Source organism: Thalassophryne amazonica, chromosome 23 (assembly GCF_902500255.1).
Source record: "Thalassophryne amazonica chromosome 23, fThaAma1.1, whole genome shotgun sequence".
Classification (NCBI taxonomy): Eukaryota; Metazoa; Chordata; class Actinopteri; order Batrachoidiformes; family Batrachoididae; genus Thalassophryne; species Thalassophryne amazonica.
In genome coordinates this window covers 13,941,823-13,962,419 of record NC_047125.1, presented here as the reverse complement: position 1 = coordinate 13,962,419, position 20,597 = coordinate 13,941,823, and the positions used below count along the sequence as shown (strand labels likewise).

Here is a 20,597-nt window from a genome sequence, read left to right as displayed (position 1 = left end):
ATAAATTTTTCGAATGGTTTCCAGGTGCCAGTCTCTAACAGCTTCTGAAAAAATTCTGATGGAAAAAAGTCCTTTTCATTCCGCCATTTCCAGACAATGAAAATCCGACGAGGGGGCGGGACCACTCCTTCCACACGGCGTGCTCACAGGCGAATGACGTCACCGACAGGCGTGGAAAAACTCACGCATGCGCACGAGGGTTCAAGCATGTCTGACGTAAAAACATATGAATGAAATCCATATAGTTTTTGAAAAAAATAAAAAGGTACGATACTTTACGGACAGACCTCGTATATAGCAATTTCTCACAAATCAAAGTTCTTAACTACTAACAACAAAATTTTTCTGTAGATGAAAAGGTCAGATAATGAGGACAAGTCCTTTCACACATGGTGAATTTTTATTTATTTATTTATTTAAAGAAAAGCTCTATCACAACATATTTGAGGTAAAATGCGAGTCCACAGAATCTCAGCTGTAATATGAGGATAATGTAGCTTATGACTGACACACTCAAATGTCAGACTGTTATGGAAACAAATGTACAGTACAAAGTATTTACAGTGTGTCACCTTTTCCACATTTTTGTTATGTTACAGTCTTATTCCAAAACGGATTAAATTTTTTTCCCCTCAAAATTCTCCACACAATACCCCATAATGATAATGTGAAAAGTTTTTTATTCTTTAAAGATTTTTGCAAATTTATTATAAATAAAAACTAAGAAGTCACATGTACATAAGTATTCACAGCCTTTACCATGAAGCTCAAAACTGAGCTAATGTGCATCCTGTTGCCACTGATCATCCTTGAGATGTTTCTACAGTTTAATTAGAGTCCACCTGCAGTAAATTCAGTTGATTGGACATGATTTGGAAAGGCACACACTTGTCTACATATAAGGTCCCACAGTTGACAGTGCATGTCAGAGCACAAACAAAGCATCAAGTCAAAGGAATCATCTGTCGACCTCCAAGACAGGATTGTCTGGAGGCACAAATCTGGAGAAGGGTACAGAAACATTTCTGCTGCTTTGAAGATCCCAATGAGCACAGTGGCCTCCATAATTCATAAATGGAAGAAGTTCACATCCACCAGGACTCTTCCTAGAGCTGATGCCCATCTAAACTGAGCAATCAGGGGATAAGGGCCTTAGTCACTGAGGTGACCAAGAACCCCATGGTCACTCTGTCAGAGCTCCAGCATTCCTCTGTAGAGAGAGGAGAATCTTCCACAAGGACAATCATCTCTGCAGCAATCCACCAATTAGGCCTGTATGGTAGAGTGGCCAGACGGAAGCCACTCCGTAAGAGGCACATGGCAGCCTGCCTGGAGTTTTTGAAAAGACACCTGAAGGGCTTTCAGACCATGAGAAACAAAATTGTCTAATCTGATACTGTGATGTGAATGCCAGGCATCATGTAAAACATGTCTATTCACCATGCAGATCCACCTCAGATTTGCTGAGGCGACACTGAGTGAAAACAAGGGAGCAGCCGAAGAGACTTATTTTTATGTTTTGAGGAAACCAGGCACCATCCCTAGAGTGAAGCATGGTGGTGGCAGCATCATGCTGTGGGGATGGTTTTCAGCAGCAGGAACTATGAGACTAATCAGGATTGAGGGAAAGATGATTGCAGCAATGTACAGAGACATCCTGGATGAAAACCTGCTCCAGAGCGCTCTTGACCTCAGACTGGGGTGGCGGTTTATCTTTCAACAGGACAATGACCCTAAGCACCCAGCCAAGATATCACAGACCTGAGTCCACTCTGGAGAGATCTGAAAATGGCTGTGCACCGACGGTCCGCATCCAACCTGATGGAGCTTGAGAGGTGCTGCAAAGACGAATGGGTAAAACTGTCTAAAGATAGGTGCACCAAGCTTGTGGCATCATATTCAATAAGACTTGAGGCTGTAATTCCTCCCAAAGGTGCATCAACAAAGTATTGAGCAAAGGGTGTGAATTACTTACGTAAACGTCCTTACATTTTTTTTTATTAAGTTTGCAAAACTAAAAAACATTTTTTCATTTTGTCATTGTGGGGTGTTGTGAGTAGAATTTTGAGGGAAAAAAATGAACTTACTCCATTTGGGAATAAGACTAACATAAAATTTGGAAAAAGGTGAAGCGCTGTGAATACTTTCTGGATGCTTTCTAAGTAAACAACTTGGCCAACAACTATTGCTGTTCAATTTTAAAAGGTGCAGATGGTGGCGACTCCGTCTAAAGCTGCCAAACAGCAGATGGACACTCGTCCTCCTCTGTGAGGCAGCAAGAGACGCGCTCACGTATGAGAGCTGTGACTTGTCTTTGCTCAGACATGCTTTAGCACTTAAAGCTAATTGCGGTTTGCACCATGGAGAATTGGTGAAGGAGAGACGCATGGTACCCAATCAATCAAGGATGATCACGTTGAACTAGAGTCATTTTTTTATCCTCACCATCCACTTCTTAGACGCTTTCTTCCTCTCCACACTGGTTTCAGGAAACTGTCAATTTTGATGAAAAAAACTCTTACCAAAATTTAGCTTAAAATGCTGATTTTTCTTATGAAATGTATTTATATAATATTTAAGAATTAATTAATCATCCAGAACACCTAAACCAACTTGGAAATCAGAGATCACGCAATAAAATGTGTGACAATGTCCACTGAAACATGACAGAAAACTTGACAAGCTGTCATTGTTCACACTGATATCAAAATTCTTTATTACTTTATATAAATCTCCTAAAAGCACATTTCAAAGGCAGAATTATCAGCTGACATTTCAGGGTGTCAACAGCCTTTCATGGCTCGGTATTTAGACTGCATTTGACTGAAGGAAAGGAGGTCCCTTCACCTTTTATGCGCACACTCTACACCTCGTGTTCCTCTTGTCTCTTCATATTAAAGACTCCGCCCTTAAGCGTCCGCGGGAAAAAAAAAAACAAACAAAACAGAGCCTAATGCATCTTTTGCAGCCCTAAAAAGGGCACACATTTAGAATTTATGGCGTTCCTGAGGCATGAAAAAGCTTCAATATGCAGCCACACTCAAAAACGGATGACACGGTTCAGTTTTGACAGACTGACTTATGGGTAAGGGGAATTCTGCGTGCGCAACAAGAAACACATTATGAGCATTGCTGGTGCCTGACGCCTCAAAAGTCGTATTTATTATAAAAAAATTCAAGCAAACACCTTAGGGTTGAGGTTATGCTTTGGTTGGAAGTGCTTACAATGATGATATCGTACCATTATTATGCTTCTCTAAAATAAGAAATGGTCGCTGTTGGATGAGGGAAGGTGAATATACAGTAGTGTTCAGAATAATAGTAGTGCTATGTGACTAAAAAGATTAATCCAGGTTTTGAGTATATTTCTTATTGTTACATGGGAAACAAGGTACCAGTAGATTCAGTAGATTCTCACAAATCCAACAAGACCAAGCATTCATGATATACACACTCTTAAGGCTATGAAATTGGGCTATTAGTAAAAAAAAAAAAAAAAAAAAGTAGAAAAGGGGGTGTTCACAATAATAGTAGCATCTGCTGTTGACGCTACAAACTCAAAACTATTATGTTCAAACTGCTTTTTTAGCAATCCTGTGAATCACTAAACTAGTATTTAGTTGTATAACAGTTTTTCATGATTTCTTCACATCTGCAAGGCATTAATTTTGTTGGTTTGGAACCAAGATTTTGCTGGTTTACTAGTGTGCTTGGGGTCATTGTCTTGTTGAAACACCCATTTTAAGGGCATGTCCTCTTCAGCATAAGGCAACATGACCTCTTCAAGTATTTTGACATATCCAAACTGATCCATGATATCTGGTATGTGATATATAGGCCCAACAGCATAATAGGAGAAACATGCCCATATCATGATGCTTGCACCACCATGCTTCACTGTCTTCACTGTCAACTGTGGCTTGAATTCAGAGTTTGGGGGTCGTCTCACAAACTGACTGCGGCCCTTGGACCCAAAAAGAACAATTTTACTCTCATCAGTCCACAAAATATTCCTCCATTTCTCTTTAGGCCAGTTGATGTGTTCTTTGGCAAATGGTAACTTCTTCTGCACATGTCTTATTTAACAGAGGGACTTTGCGGGGGATTCTTGCAAATAAATTAGCTTCACACAGGCGTCTTCTAACTGTCACAGCACTTACAGGTAACTCCAGACTGTCTTTGATCATCCTGGAGCTGATCAATGGGTGAGCCTTTGCCATTCTGGTTATTCTTCTATCCATTTTGATGGTTGTTTTCCCGTTTTCTTCCACGCATCTCTGGTTGTTTGTCCATTTTAAAGCATTGGAGATCATTGGAGATGAACAGCCTATAATTTTTTTGCAACTGCGTATACATTTTCCCCTCTCCAATCAACTTTTTAATCAAACTACGCTGTTCTTCTGAACAATGTCGAACATCCCATTTTCCTCAGGCTTTCAAAGAGAAAAGCATGTTCAACAGGTGCTGGCTTCATCCTTACATAGGGGACACCTGATTCACACCTGTTTGTTCCACAAAACTGACTGACTCACTGACTGAATGCCACACTACTATTATTGTGAACATCCCCTTTTCTACTTTTTTTTACTAATAGCCCAATTTCATAGCCTTAAGAGTGTGCATATCATGAATGCTTGGTCTTGTTGGATTTGTGAGAATCTACTGGTACCTTGTTTCCCATCTAACAATAAGAAATATACTCAAAACCTGGATTACTCAAAACCTGGATTAATATTTTTAGTCACATAGCACTACTATTATTCTGAACACTATTGTAAATTATGTATCGTTGTCTGGTAGTAGGTATTTTGCCAGCGGTTGCTTGTTCCAAAGTGCCTGAACCTGTAGGTAGGTGGTACCACACACCAGCACTGTTTGTAAGCCTGAGGAATCAATAAGATGAAACTGTCAGAGGGGCAGCCAGCTGTTGGCAAACATTTCCTCACGATGCCCGTACGGAGGCTTCTGGACCTAATATCAGCTTTCCCTTGTCACCATCCCACCAGCAAACTCCCACTTTTCACCCATTCATCCTTCAGCTTTGCTGTTATATTTTGTTTCTTTATGATCCATTTCTTTCTAATTTGCCCCACGGCTTCCCCTCAGCTGATATTTTAATTCTGTAAACTGCACCTTAATTGAGCATCAATGACACTTCTATGAATCTGTGCAAACCAGAAAACTAAATATATTTAAACCCACTCGGCAACATGTGGGAGGTCGATTTCTCATCATTTAATGGTTGATATAAATAAATATGAACCGTGAAGTCTCTCTCCGGTTTTAATCATATGTTCATTCGCCCTTTAAAACCAATTAGGAGACCTTGCAGACTTGAATATGTGGGAAACTTTCAGCGAGGCAACAGCTGTTAATTACCAATTTAATTCAAATCTGCAAACGCGGTAACTCATGCACTCAAACACATTCTGCTAACCTTCACTTTCTCCCCTTTTTTGGATAGTTATTGTCGTGCATCCATTTTTTACTTTCAGTTCAATATTCCAACACGACTGGCGGCACATTTGTGTGCGCATGCGCTTTTTCTTGGCTTACGGATGAGACTGAAACAAACAACTTGGTGAGACTGGAGGGAGCGTTAGGGTGACATCAGGGGGGCAACGGTGTTTCATTATTGAATTTTCATGCAGGGTCAGACATTATTTAGACAGATGGATGTTAAGATCCACTCATGTTACGGCACTGCTGAGCTTCACACAGCTCAGTGACCCGATGTTGGCCACAACAAATCACTAAGTCTAGATATTTTCCCCTCATTACCGGAGTTTATTCCTATAAAGCAAAGTATGCAGATCTGCACAGACCTGTGTCAAATATTCAGTTTTTTTTTTTTTTTAATGAAAATTCCAAATCATTTCAGGAAAAGAAACTTGTAAAACTTTTATGACAGTCTGATTAAAAAAAAAAAAAAAACTGTCATAAAAATACAGGTAAAGCTGCAAGATCAGATTCAGAACAAAGTCTATATATTAAGAGTGCCAGTTTGCACCGCATTGTCAAAAATGAGTGATGGAGGCACTTTAAATTGCAAAATGTACACCAAATGGGCTTTTCAATATTAAATTCAAATGTCCACAAAATCCACAATTCAGATCAGATCCAGATCAAACATTGGCAGTCGATAAATGATACCATCCTACATAACACTCTAAAATATGAAAGTAATTTGATGCTTTTTGACAGAGTTATGAATTTTTGAAAATTCCTTAAATGTTAAAGGATAAGGACTTCTACAAGATTTTTCCTGACTTTGACCTATGACCTTGAAAACTGAATTAGTTGTTGCCTATCAGGATATGAATGATCTGTAAAAATTTCATGACGATATATGAAAAAATGTAGGTTACAGGCTGCTCACAAACAGAAACAAATGGGTGAAAACATCACATCAACACTACACCATTACCTTTGAGGGCAGGGGTAACAATGTGGTGATAAAATGTCATCCTAAAATGCTAGGGTGTGTTCACACTCTGCTGACTAGCCTGGTGTTTGCCAATGGAGAGTGCCGAGGTCCGCCAGAGGAACACTGTTGTTCACTGTGGTCCCAGAAAAATTTTCAACACGCTTAAAATCATCTGTGTTCTTGCTAAAATAACAGCAAGAGTTGAAGTCCGCTACAACTACACCACCTCCGCTTGTACGTGTTAGAGGCTCCCTCCGCCTCCGCTGGCTAATGTCGGAGGCTTGACTGGATGCACCACCACCTCTGAATCCCTTGAGCATGAAATATGAATGACATCACACCAATTCTAAGTAATGCACTTACAGAGTTGCATCAAGTTTATATAGGCTACATCATGACGCTGCAATCACTGAGTTGACGATCCATTCTGCCAAGCTACACTACTGCTCCATGAAGCGCACTACCAATGCGGCGCACTTCTTACGAAGAAAGACAAGCGACGCAAATCCGTGAATCATCATCAAACATTGAGCTCTGCCAATAATCAGTCACCTTCCACTGAGCTACACCTGCCTGCACTAAAGAAAAGAAATTGGGACTCCTGGAATGCACCTTCTCTGACTTTCCCAGAGATTTTTAAGAATCTGCACTTCATAGTGTGAATGAGCCCTTAGCGAGTCGACAGTGACCAACACTTGTTTTGTAGAAAGGCTGTTTATTTACACAAGGATAGGTATTTTGTCACCAAACATATGCATGGGTGAATCCAATACTGCACTATCTTTAGAGTTACCAAGCTAACTAATAATGAACTTGGCTAATCAGTCCAAAACACTGTGCTTATATAATGCTGACAATGTATAATATACTGCCCCCCACCCCTCAGGTTTAAGTGGACATTATGAGGTCACTAATGGTATTCAACAAGGCAGGTGAAAACTATGCAACCACACATTAATCTGCACCTACGTCCTCCAGTGTTTTACTTAAGATCACTTCTGTCCCATTTCAGGATGTTTTTATGGCTCCAAATTATAGTTTAGATCCAATTTCTTGAGTGGATCAAAACGATGGCACTGGAGGGATTGTTAAAGTCTCAGGCAGGCTCACAGCAAGCTGGGTCCACATCATGCCCCAATAAGAATAAATCAAAGAAAAAAAAAAATAAGTGCAAAATCTACCACATTTTTGCAAATTTGTAGTTACCAAGGTTGATTCTCCATGGAATTTTGTTTTACTCATATTTTAAACTAAAAAAAAAAATCACTTCCCTAACAGTCAGTATTAAGAAATAAAGTTATCATGGTTTATTTGATTAACATCATAAAAAAATCTCAACATACTGCAAATTTTAATGTATATACTGCGGAAGTAGAAAGTTACTACTGTTTCACGATTTTTACAGTCATTAGTTAAGATTTTTTTGGATTGTAGGCAATCCAAAATAAATAAATTTAATTTTTAGACAATATAAAAAGCCTCCTCCAACCATTTGGGTACAAGTTTTGCAGACTGCTCAGATTTATAGAAATTAGTTCATGTGTTCAGTGACAGAACTGATTTCATATAAGTTTTATATAAATTAACTGTAACAGTAATGCATATCATCACCAGTAAGTCAACCAGCAAAACAGTAAATATTATTATTAGCAGTGACGGAATAGCTTAGATGTCATCTCTTGATTAACATTTGTGTGGCATTTATAGCCTTTTTTCCATCATTTAAAGCTCGTTTCCACATCAGAGGAAACTTGATTTTGGCCCTACACTGAAAGGGTTTTGGGGGATGTTAACTGGAAGAAAGAAAGACAGAAAGAAAACATACGAGTTGCATAATTTCCATACTTATTAACCCATTTAATGACCCCTCTTGACTTATGGATGGGGGCATTTGTTAAGTTTTCTCCACTCATTCAAGTATTTCCTTAAACTTGTCAATCATCTTTATAAAGACAACAGAGGAAGATCAAGAACAGAGCCCTGGGGTACACCATATTTTCAATGCAAAAGCATTTTTACACACTGTTGGACTGACTCTGTGCACTGATATAGTGAAATAGTCAGAACCTCTTGCTAAGGAACAACAGCTCTTATGTTCTAATGGGGATAAAAAACAATTCAAGATATCAAAGTCCAGTATACCAGGGACAAAATGATGGATGAGTGCTTGGCATAAAATTATTTGCTAATAAGCTTTCAATCTGGGGAAAAAATGAATGCGGAGCTGCATCATGCACACATGCATGCAGTGAGATAGCAAATGATTCTGTCTGTGCTGGATGGTACTGAAGTACAACATAGACTCACCGCCCTGAAAAACCCTACAGGAGATAACACTTAGAAGCAGGTAATCCTTTCTTGGAACAAGTAGGAGATGTGCACTTGGGAAGCAAATATAAGCAGTGAAACTGGAATTTTACTGACCCACATTTGCCACCACTCTTATAACTATCATCAATCTACAGACATGGCTGTATATGCTGCCTTACTGCATTTAACTGCATTTAACTGCACATCGCTTATTAGCTTCAGGTGTCGGCATGTGACTCAATTACTTTCATGACTGAACTACGAAGCTCTCAATGATTAATGCTTTTAGTGACCTGTTGTGCTGCTTGACAAATGGGATGAAGTCATCAAAATATTTTGCACATTATGTCATTCAACAATATTCAAAGTTTGAGTTTGGTGATTTGCACAAGCACACATGCGTGTGTGCGTGTGTGTGTGTGTGTGTGTGTGGGGGGGGGGGGGGGGGACATAAAAAGGTGCATCTGGAGGTTTGCATCTTGTCTTTGCAATCCTGTTCTGACACACAAAACTGACCATGACAAAGTCATACCACAGCTGGACTGATACATGTAAATAATGACATCGTGAATTAAAAGAAAGACAGAAAGAAACATCCACAAGCATTCAGCTGAACAGAGATCTTGTAACTGGGAAGTCCCCAGCATATGAAATGCTGGTGACTTCCCAGTTATGACTTCCCAGTCGTGACTTATGGATGGGACCATTTATTAAGTTTTCTCCACCCATTCAGGTTTTTTTTTTTTTTTTAACTTGTCAATTGTCTTTATAAAGACAACAGAGGAGGATCAAGAACAGAACCCTGGGGTACACCATATTTTCAATGCAAAAGCATTTTATACACATTATGTTGTTCAGCAATATTTCACTGTCAGATGAAGAAATTCAAAATTTGAGTTTGGTGATTCACAGAAGCGCGCGCGCGTGTGTGTGTGTGTGTGTGTGTGTGTGTGTGTGTGTGTGTTGGGAGGGCATAAAAAGATGCAACTGGAGCTTTGCCTCTTGTTACTCAAAACTGAGCTTGACAAATTCATACCACAGCTGGACTGATATGTGAAAATGTTGACATTGTGAATGAAAAAAAATTTCTACACTTGTGTATAACAAAAGTGACAACTAGTTGGGGAAAGTGATGCCGTGTATTTGCTGCATAAGAAACTGCTACTTATTCTATGAAGAAGAACCACAGCATGCTTAAAAGTGAGTGACGACAGCAAAGATTTTGTCAGTTGGCGGCCAAATGTTAATGAATAAATGAATTAATGCAGGTGTCCTCAAATACTAATTATGATCTGCTAACTATAACATTCTTAAAAACCGGCACTCAACAGGTTAAAAATACAATAGTACCCCTTAAACAGGAGTGGAACAAAAACAAATAGGTTTTAAATATTAAATTTTCTGCCACAGCTAATTTTAACACTTTATTTCAGTCATCAGCAAATACATTCACTAGTTTTTAACCATATTTTACTCTACATGCTTATACATAGTACTGGCTGAATTAAAATGTAACTTTTTGGGCACTCCATTTATCCCTTATAGCAAACTGAACAAAATGAGCAACAGTAAATAACTGACTGGAACAGATGAATGAAGGATGTTATAAATATACACATCAGTGTGTGTTTTCAGGTCTGCAGGGAGCATTCAGGTCAGAGGTGTACTGTTCCATCGTCAGTAAGAAGGATCTTCCAAAAGCAATACATTTTTCACATACTTAGTGGCATAATACGTGGGGGGGAGCAAATCGAAACTATTCAATGTGCTAATGTGAAGTTATGCAACATTAATGTATTGATTAAAATTCTTCTATAAAAGTATATTATGGGGGCATATACGACTCGAAAGAAGAACAAATTAACAGTGGAGTGGCACAGAGAAGGATTACAAGCAGAAGACGACGACGATGGCAACAGCATTAAAGTTCCGCTTCAGTTTGCCAGAAGGCACATGGGAGACTAGAGCCGAGGATTTGATCCGCTTTCTTGTATAAAAATTCTTCCCTGTTCCACACCACCGTGAAGCTGTGACTGGGAATGCAACAGACAAAAGTTGCACTACTCTTTGCAGTCACAGCCACTGAAGCCTACAACTCCTTCCGATTCCTCCTGGGTGTGTTGTTTGCTTCCGTCACTCGTCTCCTCCTTGCACACTCTTGGTTTTTGAGAACAGTTTACTCAAAATATCTCACAGACTGTGTGTGCACTATTTACTTATTTCATTTATTTCTTCTGTCTCTCCCCCGTGAACGCGTTGGAGATAGGCATCTGTTTAAAGCAGAGAGTGACTCATCTTTGTAGACGATCTTTGTCGAAGCTGGCACGTGTGAACGTTCTGCCTTGTGCCAATAATGACTTCAAAATAAAGGTTTTGAAAATTAATCTCCAAAATTTTCAGAATAAAGGATCCACATCATCGTGCCGTGTGCAAGCCATATTTGAAAGCTGAGGCCGATCTGACAAACAGTCAGAGAGATATGTGAGCCACATACACGCATCTTACTTTATAGATAGATGTCAGCTGTTTCTTATTTTAAATCATCATACAGTTGTCTTGAGAATTTTTTCTTGCTCAACACTCAAAGCCAGAACAGGTTCCGACCCTTATTTATTTTTTTAACTATATGGATTTGAATGACGTGTGATTACACCAATCATGCTTGAACCCTCGTGCGCATGCGTGAGTTTTTTCACGCGTCGGTGACGTCATTTCCCTGTGGGCAGGCCTTGAGTGAGATGTGGTCCCGCCCTCTCGGCCGAATTCCTTTGTTTCACACACTGCTCGAGACGGCGCGTGTTGCTTTATCAACATTTTTTCTGGACCTGTGAGGAATATCCGAGTGGACACTATTCGAGAAATTAAGCTGGTTTTCGGTGAAAAGTTTAACGGCTGATGAGAGATTATGGGGTGTTTGTCGGTGTAAGGACTTCCCACAGAGCGGGACGTCCTGTAGTGCTTCCAGGCGCCGTCGTCGGCCTGTTTCGACCTGAAAACATCCCAATTTAAGGCTTAATTCACCCAGGACGTCGTGAGAAAACAGAGAAGATTCAGAACAGGCCGGCATGAGGACTTTATGCGGACATTCCACTGTTTAAGGACATTTTTTAATGAAAGACGTGCGCGCAAATTCGCCGAGTCGTTTCTGTGATGACTCGGTGAATCTGTGTGCGCCGCGACAGGAAAAACACCTCCGTGTTGAAAACCATTTGTAAAATTCAGGCGGCTTTTGATGGCTTTCAACAAGTGAGTAACTGAGAAATTGTTTAACAGCTTGGGCATGTTCCAACTTGCCCATTAAGGTTTCCAACACGGAGGTGTTTTTCCTGTCGCGACCCCCCGCGGTCGGGTCCGGCCCGACATGCGACTCTGCCCGCACGTTCTTTCGTTACAAAATGTCCGTTAACAATGGAATGTCCGAATAAACTCCTCATGCCGACTTCTTCTGAAAGTTCTCTGTTCTCTGATGACTTACTGGGTCAACAGAGCCTGAAATGTGGAAGTTTTCAACTTGAAACGGCAAGACGCTGCCGCCTCGAAGCACAGATCGCCGTCAGGCGCCGTGGGCCGTCCTTACGGCGACACTACCAGACCAAAATCTCTCATCAGCCGTTAAAATTTTTACCAAAAACCAGCTGAATTTATCGAATGGTGTCCACTCAGTTGTGCCTTACAGTTTTGAAAAAATTTTGATCAAACAAAGCAGCAGTCTCTGAGCCATTGCTAAACAATGAAAAAAAAAAAAAAAAAATCGACGAGAGGGTGGGCGACTCCTCACTCAAAGACTGCCCACAGGCGAATGACGTAACCGACAGGCGCGAAAAAACTCTTGCATGCCCACAAGGGTTCAAGCATGTCTGATGTAATCACACGTGATTCAAATCCATATGTTTTTTGAAAAAAATAATAAGGTCGGATACTTTTCTAATAGACTTCGTATAACATGACCCAATTTTATAACTTCATTTTTAAAAATCAATGAATTAGAAATGTATCTTTTGGCCGGGTTCATTGAGCATGTGGGCCGTATTCGGGCCCCCGGACCTCCAGTTGCCCACACCTGCCTTAAGCAGACTTTGTGAGCATGTTGTCACTGATGTGGGCGTGGCAGAAATACCTTGGGTTTTTCTTTTCTTTTCTTTCTTTCCTCTCTTCAGAACAAAGCATGGAGCTGCGTGAGGATCGACGGCGCGCACCGAGGATGGACAGCTGCTGCTTCTTGGGAAGTTATTTTTTTCCTTTCAGCTTTTTTTCCCCCTTTCCTTTGATACCTTGGAAAAGTAGCCACAAATATAACCCACTGCGCGTTCATTCTTAATTCATTCTTCCCTTGCGCGCACTTCCCCGCTGCGCAACGCGCAAACTGGCGCGGACCTGCGCCTTTATTTATTTATTTATTTTTTTTAGGGGGGGGCACGAATTGATGCCAACAGTCGGGGTGGTTTGTTGTTGTGGACCGGAACGCAGCGCGCACAGCCACGATGGACTCGCCGAACGCCAGTGGAGCGGACGCGTTCACGGTGATCCACCTGAACGCGTCCTGGAACGCAGACGGCGGATATTCTTTAGCAGCGATCGCCGGCATCGCTGCGCTTGTAAGTTTTCTCATCATCTTCACCGTGGTTGGGAATGTCTTGGTGGTGATCGCCGTGCTGACGAGCAGAGCGCTGAAGGCGCCACAGAACCTTTTCCTGGTGTCACTGGCCACCGCGGACATTCTGGTGGCCACTTTGGTGATGCCTTTCTCCCTCGCTAACGAGCTCATGGGTTACTGGTATTTTGGGGGAGTTTGGTGCGGCATTTATCTGGCTTTGGATGTTTTGTTCTGCACTTCGTCTATTGTGCATCTGTGCGCTATCAGCCTGGACCGCTACTGGTCCGTTACGCAGGCTGTAGAGTACAACCTGAAACGGACTCCCAGACGTGTAAAGTGCATCATCATCATCGTGTGGCTCATATCCGCCTTCATCTCGTCGCCACCGCTCATATCGATTGACAGCAACCGTGAAATCAGCTCTCAACCACAGTGTGAGCTCAACGATGACACTTGGTACATCCTCTCCTCCAGCACCGCATCCTTCTTCGCTCCCTGCTTGATCATGATCTTGGTCTACATCAGAATATACCAGGTGGCCAAAACCAGAACCAGAACCATGTCGGGGAAAAACCAGAGGTCCGACGGTGTCACACAAACCGAGAACGGGCTGAGCAAAGCGACATCTCCTTTCCACGGCAAGAAAGAGAATGGTCACTGTCAGTGCCCGCCTACTCCCAGCGAACGCACCGTCACCATCACCGTGGTCCAGCCGACCGAGGAGGCCGAAGTGGATGACAGCTCATCCTCAGAGGGCAAAGGTCACAAACGGCAGAACTCTAAGAGGGCGAGCCAAAAGAAGCGTTCCCCAACTAGTCAATCCACGTGCATTGCCAAAGTCAGCAACAAGTCCATGGACCTGTTCGCCTCCAGGAGAAGGCGTCGCCGCAGCTCGATCGCCCGGAAAAAGATCTCCCAGGCGCGGGAGAAGAGGTTTACCTTCGTCCTGGCTGTGGTCATGGGCGTGTTTGTTGTGTGCTGGTTCCCTTTTTTCTTTAGCTACAGCTTGTACGGTGTGTGCAGGGACTCCTGTAAGATTCCTGAACCACTTTTTAAGTTCTTCTTCTGGATCGGTTACTGCAACAGCTCCCTCAACCCGGCCATCTACACCATATTCAACCGGGACTTCCGGCACGCCTTCCAAAAGATCCTGTGCAAGTCATGGAAGAAGTCCTTTTAGACATTAAGTAGAGCTGTTGCACCACATGACAATAAATAGGAAAATTTAAAATAAAGGCCTATGGAGACCAATGCTGAGACCTTGCCATTAAAGGGGTCAGTCTGTGCAAAATCTTTTTAATATCCACCTTCAGATGGTGTTTCAGGTGAAATATCAAAATTCCACAGTTCTATGAGCATGTGTGTTGAGGTTGCCAAGGTCTAATCAAATTTTAGGCCCAAATCTGCACGTTTTATACTTCTGTGACATATGTCACAACAGTACAGGAGTAGTCCACATCTAGATTATTGGCTGCTTTGTGCAACACTCCCACACTGTGACCAATAAAGCATTAAAATTCTCCTGCTCCCCTCCTTTTGGAGAGTGGGCGTGACTAACAGCAGGTCCTTTCCTTTTAAAGTGACAGGCATGGAAACAGCTCATTTTAGGGAGCGAAAGTGCAGTGTGTGTGTGTGTGTGTGTGTGTGTGTGTGTGTGTGTGTGTGTGTGTGTGTGTATGGGGGGTGCCAATAACTTCAACATTCATTAAAGACACAGTGACTTAGGTGGAATAAGTCCTCCATCTAAAAATGATGCACACACCTTTTGTGGGCAATTCAAACACGATAAAAAAAATTATTCTTTGCTTGTTGTGATGTTGCTGAATATGCAGCCCCCCCATCATCTCTTCTGTAAGCGGATTCGTAGCAAAGCGATAACACAAACAGTACAAGCAACATAACTAACATATTCAGTCTGTTTTTTCTTTTTAATTCTATACTGCCAAATTACTGTTGTGATCTGTAACTCATTACATGGAGGAGTGTGACAAACCACAGCAGCAGGTTTCTGACTATTGGACCTTAAAGATGTGACGAACAAGGATCGATGTTCTTGAATACATTTTTTTTTTATTATGTGCTAAAGAAATCATTTGTAAAACACTGAATATTTAAGATAAAAGCATTTATTTATAAGAAACTACCTCTGTTCCATTTTGTCATTTCTTGCTTTTTTTAATGCAACAACTCAAATGGCCTAAACAGCACCTAAAACTCTACTTTTCAGATCCACATGCATTACTTGTCTTAAATGTGTGCACGTTCAAATGAATTAATTATTTTTCTTCAAGAAATAAATGTAAAAATCTAGATGGCCACTCGGAGTGGATACCTCCATTAAGGCAGAATACTCATGACATTTTCATGTGCAAATAATACCATAACTGCATATTTTTAAATCATACACAGTAAATTTTGCAGACTAGACTGCTGCTGGGATTTAACACTATGATGAAGATGATTAAATTCTATTTAGAGGGGCACCAAATTTAGTCCGGGTAGAGTCCATTTTATTCTGCAAAATGTGCTGTGTATCTTCATTAACGTTGCCCCAATTCAAATGTGTAATGTGCTGGACCCAAACCCTCACCTGACCTGCAACAAGTTTCAATTTCTGATTATTTTACATAAAATACACAAGACTTGTAGATTTCATCAGGATCAGTACATAAGTTTTGTAGAAGTTGTGATAGAACTACCTTATCTTGCTATTTAAAGCTACAGTGTGTAGGATTTAGTGTCATCTAATGGTGAGATTGCAGATTGCATTATGTTGTTGCCGGTCACGATTTTGTTTTCCTTCACATTTTTTTGTGATAAGTAAGCTGTATGATGCTACAACCCCTGGCAAAAATTCTGGAATCACTGGCCTCGGAGGATGTTCATTCAGTTGTTTAATTTTGTAGAAAAAAAAAGCAGATCACAGACATGACACAAAACTAAAGTCATTTCAAATGGAAACTTTCTGGCTTTAAGAAACACTATAAGAAAATCAAGAAAAAAAGATTGTGGCAGTCAGTAACGGTTACTTTTTTAGACCAAGCAGAGGAAAAAAATATGGACTCACTCAATTCTGAGGAATAAATTATGGAATCACCCTGTAAATTTTCATCCCCAAAACTAACACCTGCATCAAATCAGATCTGCTCGTTGACATTGACCCTACGTGTCTTTTTGCAAGGAATGTTTTCACAGTTTTGCTCTATGGCAAGATGCATTATCATCTTGAAAAATGATTCCATCATCCCCAAACATCCTTTCAATTGTCCAAAATATCAACGTAAACTTATGCATTTATTGATGATGTAATGACAGCCATCTCCCCAGTGCCTTTACCTGACATGCAGTCCCATATCATCAATGACTGTGGAAATTTACATGTTCTCTTCAGGCAGTCTTTATAAATCTCATTGGAAAGGCACCAAACAAAAGTTCCAGCATCATCACCTTGCCCAATGCAGATTCATCACTGAATATGACTTTCATCCAGTCATCCACAGTCCACGATTGCTTTTCTTTAGCCCAGTGTAACCTTGTTTTTTCTGTTTAGGTGTTAATGATGGCTTTCGTTTAGCTTTTCTGTATGTAAATCCCATTTCCTTTAGGCGGTTTCTTACAGACGTTGACTCCAGTTTCCTCCCATTCGTTCCTCATTTGTTTTGTTGTGCATTTTTCGATTTTTGAGACATATTGCTTTAAGTTTTCTGTCTTGACGCTTTGATGTCTTCCTTGGTCTACCAGTATGTTTGCCTTTAACAACCTTCCCATGTTGTTTGTATTTGGTCCAGAGTTTAGACACAGCTGACTGTGAACAACCAACATCTTTTGCAACATTGCGTGATGATTTACTCTTTTAAGAGTTTGATAATCCTCTCCTTTGTTTCAATTGACATCTCTCATGTTGGAGCCATGATTCATGTCAGTCCACTTGGTGCAACAGCTCTCCAAGTTGTGATCACTCCTTTTTAGATGCAGACTAATGAGCAGATCTGATATGATGCAGGTGTTAGTTTTGGAGATGAAAATTTACAGTGTGATTCCATAATTTATTCCTCAGAATTGAGTGAGTCCATATTTTTTTCCTCTGCTTGGTCTAAAAATGTAACCGTTACTGACTGCCACAATTTTTTTTTCTTGATTTCTTATAGTGTTTCTTAAAGCCAGAAAGTTGCCATTTGAAATGACTTTAGTTTTGTGTCATGTCTGTGATCTGCTTTTTTTCTACAAAATTAAACAACTGAAGGAACATCCTCCGAGGCTGGTGATTCCATAATTTTTGCCAGGGGTTGTATATGTACATATGTATGAGGTTCTTAAACTTGTGAGGGCCCATTTTCATGAAGCAGTCTAATAAAGTCGAATAAACTCACTTAGTTGACAAATTTTTTGACATTAGTTGTTGCACAAAGTGCTTAGTCGGCTAAAGTTTCACATTACCCAACTAGAGTTTTTAGCCTGGTACATAGGAGGATAACCTAATTTTAGTAAAAAAAAAATTCAACGTCTTACCTCAAAAATTGCGGCTATGTTGTACCACCACTTGATGGAACACTTGAGAGCACCCCATGTCGCTCGTAATTCTCCAAAAGGAGCGCTTCCTCCACTTTTGGCCATGGCTGAAGCAGGCGATTGTCATGATGCGTTTGTGACAGTTCTCACATTACCCACCAGGCCTCGCTGTTATGCTGAGCAGCACTGTGTGCATAAAACGCCTTAAAAGTGTAGAAGAAGAACTGTTAGGCTAAGAGCTAAGCATGTCGTTCTGCAGTTCATATGTGTCAATAAATGTTAATAAAGCCAGGTAATAAAACAAAGGCTGGATAGTTCATGTCAACGACCAACCTGGAAGTAAACAAAACTCTCGCGCATTGGAGACATTTCCTGGCAACCGCTACGCCTGTGAAAATCGTCAACTAACGTTTAATGGCTAATCTACAAATTTAGCCGGCAATGTGAAACGAAGATAAGACGGATAATGTTGGGCAACTAACCGGAGTCGGCTAAGTAAGTTTAACAGATTAAAGATTAGACTGCTTGATGAAACAGGGCCCAGGAGATGGTGAATAGGGAAGCAACCACCATGGTCCAAAATGTGACAGTTGGAGTAAGTATATCGTTTTTGGGGTACTGTTTCACCGTGGCTGTGCAACACGGTGGGATCCATGAGGGGCCCCAGCTCCCATGTCGATATGAAGGGCTCAATCCAAGTTTATAAAGACGGATTGCAATGAATGCTATATTCCATTTCTGCTCATGGACGCTCCTAAATCCTACACACTGTAGCTTTAAATGGAAGATTAAAAAAAAAAGTCTAAATCCAAATCTTGCTGAAATTGATCTGTTTACTTGTACAAAGTATTGTGGAGGTAACCCTGAAGAAAGTCCCTCTTTATCGCGTCTGCAGTTGATGTGATGTGATGTAACGCACAAGTCCCTAACATTTGAGCTGCCTTCACCAGTCTAAAATTAAAAGACGATGTTCACGCTGTCCGTTTTGAGCCAAATTAAAATTACTGACATCTGGTAACCATTTCTTGGTGCTAAACTAACCAACAAAGGCAGACAGCCTCCACATATTCAGCAAATTAGAACTCAACAGGTGTTAAACACTGATTGGCAAAAACAGAAAAGCCATAGTTGTGCAAAGGCGCAGCATTGTGGTTTCACTCTGAACAGCTGCGCTTATTTATTAAGCACACAGTCCACTAAAAGTATATATCACTGAGAAAAAAACTGCTGTAATACTTAAATAATAAGTTATGACCCAGTGAAAGTAAAAGACTGGCTTGTTTCAAGGTAATTTGGCATTTCCCAGAGTCCCTGTGGGCAGGACAGAGGTGAAGCCAAATGCTCCACAGCGATCTATTGTTTACCTCCCCCTTTCTGCTGAGAGTTGCTCTGTCAAATGCCGTTAGTGACGGGTTCTCTGCTGCTGTTCCAACTGCTGCTAACAGCCACCAAGATTTGTAGCTGAAAAATAAAAGGTTATATATTTGGCGATCAATAATAACCCTAAATAAGTCTTGTGTTAACAGGAATCCCCAACTACCTGCACTTTTCTGTAAGTACACCTCTTCCACGGGTTATGTTGCACTTTTTTTGGGGGGGGGGGGGGGGGGGTCTTTCATTCATTAAACTGCTATGAACGTCATACCTACTGTAGGTTTGGTGATAAACTACTTTGAAGATTTGCTTTCAAAGCTTTTTGTTGGAACATTCGACATCCATGGAACATAAAAACACTGTTATATTCAACAGCTCCAGTCGCGAACTGCACTTCAAATATGTGCAAATACATATCTGGCAATGCATGAATGATACGGTGGTTTGTTTGCTCCCTGCCACCCGAGCACTAAGCATATTTGGCAATGGTTTTGCCAGGACTGTGTTGAAAACGGCATCATTATTTGAGGGTGCCGCGCATCCATTTCCCACTCACTCAAAATAGGATTTCCTGTGTAGATATATCTGGCAAATATTGTGAAAGATGAAACGGTTGAGACGTGAGAGTCTTCTGCACTGGATTGGCTTCAATTTTGTGCCAGGCATCAGAGAACACAAATTACAAAAAGATAAAACAGAAATGCATAAACAACAACAAAATTAAAATAAACAAATGAAATAAGTGAAGCCTGCTTCCTCTATTTTATTTATTCTATATTAAGAATGCAGCAAAACATTTGTGATATGTTATTGTGACAAGCAAATAAGTAAATCATTTAAATAAAATGCTTTTGGTGCTGAAAACTAGGATCTGGAGGCGTTGTTTTTTGAAAGACTGCAGTAATGCAGTCAATTTGGTATAACACATTTGATGCAGATTTATGATTTACCACACACCCCCAAAAAGGTGGGATGAACACACTGACATTTGAGAAGTGAAATGAAGTTTCTAGTATTTACAGAAAGTGTGCTATAATTATTTAAACAAAATTAGGCAGATGCATAAATGTGGGCACCCTTGTCATTTTATTGATTTGAATACATTTAACACTAATTATTGGAACACAAAATTGGTTTGTAAGGTCACTGACCCTTGACCTCCTTACACAGGTGAATCCAATCGTGAGAAAATGTATTTAAGGTGGCCAATTGCAAATGTTTCCCCTCTTTGTATCTCTTCTAATGAGTGGCAACATGGGAGCTTCTAAACACCTCTCAAATGACCTGAAAACAAAGACTGTTCAACATCATGGTTTAGGGGAAGGATACAAAAAGCTATCTCAGAGATTTCAGCTGTCTGTTTCCAATGTGAGGAACATCGTG

The 20,597-nt window shown here is 40.7% G+C and overlaps 1 protein-coding gene across 1 annotated transcript; it reads left to right on the top strand.

Moving 5' to 3' along the window:
• Positions 1-12,842: 12,842 nt before the first annotated feature.
• Positions 12,843-14,544, top strand: LOC117505282 (alpha-2 adrenergic receptor-like). The gene has a single exon (XM_034164897.1). The coding sequence runs from the start codon at positions 13,219-13,221 to the stop codon at positions 14,509-14,511; it is 1,293 nt and encodes a 430-aa protein (XP_034020788.1). The 5' UTR covers positions 12,843-13,218; the 3' UTR covers positions 14,512-14,544.
• Positions 14,545-20,597: the final 6,053 nt, after the last annotated feature.

Coding starts and splice junctions, on each gene's coding strand:
- LOC117505282 (XM_034164897.1), top strand. CDS start 13,219: ATGGACTCGCCGAACGCCAGTGGAGCGGACGCGTTCACGGTGATCCAC.